The sequence below is a fragment of the Polyodon spathula genome, chromosome 2 (assembly GCF_017654505.1).
Source record: "Polyodon spathula isolate WHYD16114869_AA chromosome 2, ASM1765450v1, whole genome shotgun sequence".
In the NCBI taxonomy this organism is placed as follows: Eukaryota; Metazoa; Chordata; class Actinopteri; order Acipenseriformes; family Polyodontidae; genus Polyodon; species Polyodon spathula.
The window spans coordinates 109132666-109142000 of NC_054535.1; the positions used below are offsets into that span (position 1 = coordinate 109132666).

Genomic DNA, 9335 nt, shown 5'->3' on the forward strand with positions numbered 1-9335 from the left:
TGGATACGGAAATCAGAATCGACTGGCTCACAGCTCTCAATTCCCAGCAGAGGGATGACAAGCATCGCTGGAGATCGACAGGGGATAAATAGGGAGGTAGGAGAGACAGGGAGCAGAAACACACAGCCCTGGACAAACGACTCGGAGACACAGAAACACTGGAGACTGCCTACTCACTCACTCGCTCTCTCGCTCAACACAATCACAACACAATCCTCTCCAGGTAAGAACAAGCCTCTTGTCTGAATTCCTCCACAGCTCTGCCTCCTGCACTCAGCTTCTGTTAGATATTCTCCTGTGCTGAGAATACTGGGAAAGAAAGCTGAAAATATCAAAGGACTTAAAGTATCTTGACTTCTGTGTTTTTTTTTAATCTTTAAAAGATCTTTAAAAAGACTTACTCGAACACAGTTCCGCTCTGATTATAAAAGTTAGAATTGCATTCTTGTCTTACAGCCAGTACAATACGGTATGGTATAGTATTGTGAGTGTTATGCATTGGATTTGGGAGCTGCACTGAACACTTTGGTTTTGGGATGGATAACAGAACCTGTGAAACTCATCGTGACTGCTGCTGCCTTACCCAGACCTTGTATAGATAAAATCAAGCATAACAAAGGATCGTACTATGGTATACACCTACACTGAACTGAATGGAAGCAGTGGAACATAGTTATACATACAGCTATGACAATACAAAGTTATTTACTGGAAACTAACACTGTATCACATGAGTTGAATTGTGTGAAGGATGCTATAGCTCAGCTGATTGACTTCTCTCATTACTGCACTCAGCATCTCTGAGTAGGGTAGTTCAGTAGTGCCAGCACTTCTAATCTGTTAGTACAGATATCTCAGTGACATCAATGCAGGCTTGAGGTCTGCATAGACCACAGAACTTGTAAAGGGAATACGAGAGCACAGAGGGACACAATACAAGTAATCACAGTCACTAAAGCTGGAGATACACAGGTTACAGTTTAGACACAAGAAATGAGGACGGTGTTTCTTATCATGTAAAAAAGCTAACGGGTGCCTTTTCTAATGGTAGGACAGTGTTCCTACAAAATACATCAAGTAAAGATCCGGCTCTGCATTCATAATGCATTATTCTGTAGCATTGTGAGGTGTTTTAAGAATCAAAACTGATTATTGTACAAGTGTACATCCGTCATGGTAATCTGACTATTTGACAAGCATCTCTGAGAATATCCCTTTGCATCTATTTCAAATCCAGTTATAATACAATAAAAGAAAGTCTTTTTTAATCTGAAGAATTTGCGCTCTACTGAGTAAAGTGAGAGATGTCGGTATCAATGAAATTCTTTCAGTTAGTTGGATGTTGAGCATACAAACAATGAAAAGTGATGATAATAATAATAATAATAATAACGTGATGTAATAGTTCCTCTCAAGTATTATAGCCTGGTGCTTTTTCTTTTTCACTTCATAACTTCGCAATGTGTGACAGTGTTGTATTACAGCAGTCTGGCTCTGTGGGTTGGTTTTCCCATTACTGTGTGTGTGTGTGTGTGAGTGTGTATGTGAGTGCGTATAGTGTGTCTGCAATGTCTAGTTTAGTGTCTTAGTGAACGCCTGCTTCACTGCATCTATTTCCTATTGATTTGGATAAAGGTTATTCTATCTTGTTCTCTAAATTGATAGGTAGCATGCTGTGTTAATATCACAACATTGTCGTTCATTGAATACTGAGAAATTACTATTCGCCGTAATGAGACCTTTTTTATGAGTCAGGGAAGAAGAGAGTGCAAGTGAAAAAGCAAAGAGCAAGCTATTGCAGTGTCAGACTGACTGAGCGGGCTATAGAAGAATACCAATAAGAAGATGAACATACACCCAGCTCTACATACTGAGGTTAAGAGAAACACATACAAGCAATGCCTGAGCGATGTATGAATGTCTCCAGAATAGAGACTGAATAGCAGCCCTGTACAGTATGTGCAGTCTGTATGATACTGTGCAGTCTATATGATAGTGTACAGTCTGTATTATGTTATTCTGTATGTGCAGTCTGTATTAAACTATTCTGTATGTGCAGTCTGTATGATATTATATTATACTATGCAGTTTGTATTGTATTTGTTCTGATACATCTAGCCTGGAATTATTTACTGAATTTTAAATAAGGCAATGCTATCCTTTTAGAGAATTTAGATAAGTCAAATAACACAAAGTGTCAATTAACACCCATGCAGAGTGAAGTTCTTGTTTAAGGGAGAGCTTTATTATTTTCTCTTTCTTCAATATTTAACCCGACAAGCATTTGTGACAAGATATGTTTTAATACAGCTTTCATTAACAATGTTAAGGTAAGGCTGTTTATTTCTCGTCTGACACTGTAACAGGTCCTTTTTAATACTCTTGAAACTAGTGGGCAATAAAACCAAGCTGTGATTTGTTATAATGTTTCTGTTTGGAGCAATGCAATTTAATGGCTGCATAATGAATGTAAATACACTAAAGCAATACCTTGGAATCACCAACATGCCAATCTCTCTATTTCAGCCTTGGTCTTACTTCCTCTCTCAATTTTCATTAACAATTTAAAATTAGCTTTGTTGGCATGTAGGTTTCGCAAAAACAGTCACCAGAACGAACTTAATGCACGTTGTGAAACATGCTTGTTATTATACATAATAGATGTATGTATCGCAGAGCAAAAATTTGGAGAAGAATTCAGCTTCACTTTAGTCCTTCACTTTAATATGTGTCTCACACTCTCTCGTCTCCCTCTGTTTCAGACCCCCTCTCCTGTTGCAATGGCCTGTCAGGGAAAACTCTTGGTGCTGCTGGCGGTGTTGCTGGCTCTGAGTGCTCAGCTATCCTCCGGGCAGCACTGGTCACACGGCTGGTATCCAGGAGGCAAGAGGGGGCTGGAGGGCTTCCAGTCCCCCGAGGTGAGGCCCTTCATACATTTTACCACTCTATATACTGTGCCACTCTATACACTGTGCCGCTCCATACACTATACCACTCTATACACTGTGCCACTCTATACACTATACCACTCTATACACTGTGCCGCTCCATACACTATACCACTCTGTACACTATACCACTCTGTACACTGTGCCACTCCATATACTGTGCCGCTCCATACACTGTGCCGCTCCATACACTATACCACTCTATACACTGTGCCACTCCATACACTATACCACTCTATACACTGTGCCGCTCCATACACTATACCACTCTGTACACTGTGCCACTCTATACACTGTGCCACTCCATACACTATACCACTCTATAAACTGTGCCACTCCATACACTATACCACTCTATACACTGTGACGCTCTATACACTGTGCCACTCCATACACTATACCGCTCTATACACTGTGCCACTCCATACACTGTGCCACTCTATACACTATACACTCTATACACTATACCACTCTATACACTGTGCCACTCCATACACTATACCGCTCTATACACTGTGCCACTCCATACACTGTGCCACTCTATACACTGTGCCACTCCATACACTATACCACTCTATACACTGTGCCACTCCATACACTATACCACTCTATACACTGTGACTCTATACACTATACCACTCTATACACTATACCGCTCTATACACTATACCACTCTATACACTGTGACTCTATACACTGTGCCACTCCATACACTGTGCCACTCTATACACTATACACTCTATACACTATACCACTCTATACACTGTGCCACTCCATACACTATACCACTCTATACACTGTGCCGCTCCATACACTATACCACTCTATACACTGTGCCGCTCCATACACTATACCACTCTATACACTGTGCCGCTCCATACACTATACCACTCTATACACTGTGCCACTCCATACACTATACCACTCTATACACTGTGACGCTCTATACACTATACCACTCTATACATTGTAATTGCTTTACTGTTCCCTTGCTTTTCAGGATTCAGATGAAATAAAGTTGTGTGATAGAAATGAGTGCAGCTATCTGAGGCATCCTCGAAAAAACATCTTGAGGAGTATTCTGGTAAGCATGGCCACTCAGACCTAGTTTAATATAGGACAGCTCAGTAATGACTTCTTAATCATTTAAAGCTTGCAGTAAAAACATCTCTTTCAAAAATGCAAATGAATGCTGTAAAAGTTGAGTTTACCCAGGGAGCGATTTCAACTACTGAAGCAATCTAATAGGGAAGAAAACATACAAAAATATATCCTAAAACATAATATATTTTGAAAATGTATTTAGAATATATATTTTGAAGTATATTTAGAAGCATATTTAGAGCCATGCTGAAACGTTTTGCAAGCTGGCTAACATATATGGAAAATTATTATGGAATACATTGCACGATATAACATTGTGGCAAAGTGCCCGCCCCTCTGTATATTTTGTGTTATATGTTGTGTGTGAATGTTGGTGTATAGTCATTGGTACACAGGATATAAATGGGTCTGTTTAACACAAGTGTTTAAAATGTATATTTGTATTTGGGCACGAGGATTGCACAACACTTCACGTGCAAGTAAAATGTAATGATATGAGAGCACGGGGAATTGCACTTTATTAATTCACGTGCAGTTGAACCGCGACTCCAGTTGAATGATTGATTAGCAATCGAGTCTCGGTACAGCTGCATAAAAGCTGCATGTTTTCACTCACCCTGGGTTGTGTGTTCGGTGAGTGGAGAACGGGTGTGTAGACGGAGGTAATAACAATAATAATAATCGTTAAAAAAATAGAAGCTCATCGTGTTTTGTTTAGTGTTAGTTTGTTTTGTTTGTCTGTTTATTTTGGCTACCAGTGCCATGTCCTGTGTTTTGTTTGTCTTTGCAACCTTTTATTTTCTGCTTGTATAAATTATTAAATGCTGAGCGAGACCATTCGCTCAGCTCCACCAAACTCCACCTCTCTTTTTGTTTATTTCCTGGTTCCTGTTTGTTTTCTGATGTCCCCCACTCCGGCTGTCTTTGTGACAGACCTATATTATGGAAAGGGAATACAATGTATTGCAACATATTACAAATATATTTTAGTGGTTTGAAATATACTGCAATATATTCTCTGTGAGGTGTCTGAGCCAATATGATGGAAAGTGACACTATAGACAGCAGATTGAACATGGGGTCGGTCAGAGACTCTCACACGTGATCACTCACATGGGAACAAGACTATTGTTTATGTAGTCCTCTGTGGGTGGATCTAGTGAGTTATCTGTGATTTCTGATGAGTTCTCAGTGTTTCTGATGAGTGTATTTCTGATAAGTTATCTGTGTTTCTGATGAGTGTGTTTCTAATGAGTTCTCTATGTTTCTGATGAGTTCTTTCTGTATGTTTGTCTAAACAGGCTGACATGCTCGCAAGGCAGATGCAGAGGAAGAAGTGACCTCCCATCCCTCCCCTCCTCACACACTCAGAAGACCCTATGATCCCCTGAAGTCCAGGTCTGCACTGAGCTACAAACCAGGGACCTGAAATCAATTAATCAAAGTACCCCCCGCCCCGTCTGAATCCACATTACTGCAAGAGGAATGACATTGTAACGCATTGTAAATCCAAAAAATAAAAAAATATTTATTTTGCTACTTAGAATCAACCTGTCAACCTGACACCGATGTGAATGCATTTATTCCACACTTCTTATTATTGTGTTTTGCAAAGAGTCAGTGATTATACCTGCTACTCCATGTGGAATGGCTCTTTGATAATATCCACACAGATAAACTGAGATCAAAGCTGAGTGGGGGCGTGTGGAAGGTTGGTGGGTAATTCACTGACACGGGAGACAGAACAGGTGTACTTACAACACCACACAGGTGCTCAGTTTTATTTTCAGGACTTTTCACTTTTCACCCGCAGAGGGCACTGTTGTCCGTGGGCTGCCTATCAACAATGATAGACAGCACCACGGAAATACCAAAGCTGGTAAGAGAATTAACTGCTGGCGCACTCGCAGGTGCTCAAAAATAATAATGAAAACAGAAGGCGAAAAGAACAAGGAAAAATAAAACAATAGTAAAACTACAAATAAAAGGTGCTGCACTCGGCAGCGTTATCCCGGTTGCCACTACCCGCATGACCCGGATCACCGACCTCGGGGGTCTGCCCAAGGGTTCCCCGCTGTCACTCTCTGGCTTGTTAGTTGCTGTCTTTCTCCCAGCTGGTTTCTCTGTCCTCGACCAGTGCTTCCGCACACACAGCGCGTCTAAAAGGGCAGAGCTGAGGAAAGAGTAGAGCATTATCTTATAGGGCTACCAATCTCCCCAAGACCTGCCTCCCAGCCATCCAGAGAGGGGGAAAGTCCACACACCCACTTTCCCACCTCCCCGTGTCACTGCCATGACTCACAGGCGGTTGTTGGACGACTGCTGCCCTCCTCCTGCAGCACTGTGAATACGCCAGCAGAGTCAGCACAGATCTCCCCCTGCTACAGGGCATCTCATCAGAAGGCAGGTTGTGTTTTACATCTTCATAATTCAGAACACTGCACGTTTTAAAAAGTTACAGTACAATACAGAATTGATCTCTTTCCTGGTGAATTGAAGGTTTTTTTTTTTTTTTGAGGACACCCTTGGTTAACATGAAGCAAGACAAAAGACTGTTTGAGAAGTTACTTCAAGTAGGACAAATGGGGTTAGTTGTGATGTACTAATTTGCTTATAAAATGTATGCCATGACCTACAATTTCATAAGGAAATAAATTCCCACTTACATTCATAATATATTCCTTTCAACTACAATTTATTTGTGCAGTTCATCTCTGTACATTTTCTATGGGTCTTGTGACTTAAGGAATTATTTTCCTGGTAAAATAAACTACAAACTCAACCCATGTTCTTGCTTGAGTTATATTTTGAAACCACAGATACTGTAAATTATACTCCATGAAGCCTTACTAATACATATGAGCATCTATAAAATATTAAGGGAGTGTTAATAATTGTGTTGGAGGTGGTACATCTATTGTTAAGGCAGAGTTATTAATGGTGTTAGAGATCTCTGTGTACCTAATGCCACTCCATGAAGCTACTGTTTCAAAGCTTGTCAAGCTCACCAGCTCACTGACTCCTACTGCAGAGATGTCTGGTACAGTCTTCTTCTCAATCTCACTCAAACAGGGGCTCTGAAATAAGAGCTTTTAAAGACTGATCATATTCTGAAAGCAACCAGTCTTTTTAAAACAGGTGGTACCTCCTGCTTCTCCTCTTCTCTGAAAACAAATAGTGTCTGTGGAATATGAGAAATTCCAGTTTTTTAATTGAAACTGCAGCGGATGTCAGAGAATTCTCTGAATCTTTCTGTGCTTGTCAGTACAGCTTGTAAAGTGTTAGGATCGCAATGCCTGTCCTTTTCCTTTAATCCCACTGTTGCTCATGTTAGAGAATGAAAGAGGTGAGGCAGGATTGAGGTCACCAGTAACCCAGGTCTGAACAGAGAGTGTGTGTTCAGTGTTAGAAAGCCTGATGAAGATTAGCTGGTGGTTGACTGGACTAATTGAAACAAGACGGTTTTGAGGTTAGAAAGCCATTCAGTGCCCTGTTGCCAGTGATGAGTGGGATTAACTCATTTGCTGATACTTGCAGCTGAGACCTGTGACCAATACGAATGACATTGAAATCAGTTGTCAGCGGTCCTGCGCAGGTTTGTTCACGTTGAGGTTAAAGAAACTTCAGGGTGTACTGCTAGAAAAATGCAGGCCATTCAACAAGTGAAGTCTGAGGCAGAACACAGGAACCCTGCTTGTTTCAGATCATACTGATCTAGCTGGATAGTGTAATGAATTGCCATATCAGCCCATTGAATTGAATGGCGAGCCAAGGGCTGGACGCGAATCGCAAAACTTACGGTTCAAAGAGGAACATCTTACCATTCAACTAAAGAGCAAGCTGTGTATCGAGAGGCAAGTACCTGGCTTATGCTGATATCAGTATTACTAACTGATCAGCCACTAGGAGGAGATTCATTACAACAGCAGAGAGGTTTTAATCAATGAGTGGTCAGTTGCTGAGCTGGAGCTGTCCTCTACACTCTTCCTTTGGTCAGAGATGTCTAACTTAATGATTCAAATGAAACTGTCCAGTAAGTCAAATACATTTTGAGAATTTCAAGGGGCCAAAAGAATCCAGTCCAAAGTATAACTTACAAACACCTTTTAATAAAATGTACTTTTATAATAGCATTAAAATCCTCTGCAGAGATCATTAACCTGTAGATAAAGAACCCCTTTGTTAAGCTTTACTATCAGTTGAAGTGCGAGGGGTAGAGGATGTGTTAAACATGGTAGACAGTGCAGACCAGTTCACTGTCGTCACTAGCGGGGCGTGCTGAAAGACAGAACTGGGAATCAAGAGTGTTTGGCTGGAGGTGTCAGCACAGCCAGTAAGCCCTCTATCAGGGAAGAAATTCTTCAATGTGCAATTAAATCAACACCACAAGTCTATTAAATCTCCTTCCCCTGAATCTAATGGTGCCACCAAAACCTCTATGGGAAGAGTGACTAAATCTGATCTAATGGTGAAGTTGGGCAGAAAGGCATAAATACATTATTTTGACCTTCCAATCTAAAAAACAGCTTAGCCCTGTCACAGTATTGGAAATCTTTTAATCAAAGTTCTTAAATGCCAAAAAATGGGTATTGATGAGCAAAAAACTGTAATTATATGATGTGTAGAATGGAGCAGAATGAACTAATCACTGGAAATAATTGATCAGCTATTGCACAGGGGTCAGTGGCAATGCCTGTTTTTGATCCTTGGTATTTCTGTCACTGATAAATGATTGGGTGAAACTGTACGCTGACACTCCTAATATCTGAACTCTAACCTCCATTACATGCTTGACAGACAGCCTTTAAACCAATAATAAAGTAGTTTAATGGTTTTAATACTGTTTTAGTAGTGTTACCATCTTTTTTTTTTTTTTTTTTTTTTTTTTAAGAAAGTTTAAGCGAGAGGAGGCCATTCGGCTCATCTTGCTCGTTTGGTTGTTAGTAGCTTATTGATCCCAGAATCTCATCAAGCAGCTTCTTGAAGGATCCCAGGGTGTTAGCTTCAACAACATTACAGAGCAGTTGGTGCCATTTCCTCACAATTCTCTGTGTAAAAAAAGTGCCTCCTATTTTCTCCATTTGTGACCCCTAGTCCTTGTTTCATTTTTCAGGTCGAAAAAGTCCCTTGGGTTGACATTTTCAATACCTTTTAGCATTGTTAATTCTTGAATCAGATTGACGCGAAGTCTTCATTGTTGAAGACTGAATAGATTCAATTCTTTGTCTGTCTGCATATGACATGCCTTTTAAAACTTGAATAATTCTAGTCTCTCTTCTTTGC

The 9335-nt window shown here is 40.4% G+C and overlaps 1 protein-coding gene across 1 annotated transcript; it reads left to right on the forward strand.

Moving 5' to 3' along the window:
* Positions 1-2778: 2778 nt before the first annotated feature.
* On the forward strand, positions 2779-5502 carry LOC121328712 (progonadoliberin-2-like). Its single transcript, XM_041273708.1, has 3 exons — positions 2779-2918; positions 3949-4032; positions 5354-5502. The coding sequence occupies exons 1-3, from the start codon at positions 2781-2783 to the stop codon at positions 5390-5392; spliced, it is 261 nt and encodes an 86-aa protein (XP_041129642.1). The 5' UTR covers positions 2779-2780; the 3' UTR covers positions 5393-5502.
* The last annotated feature ends 3833 nt before the right edge of the window (positions 5503-9335 follow it).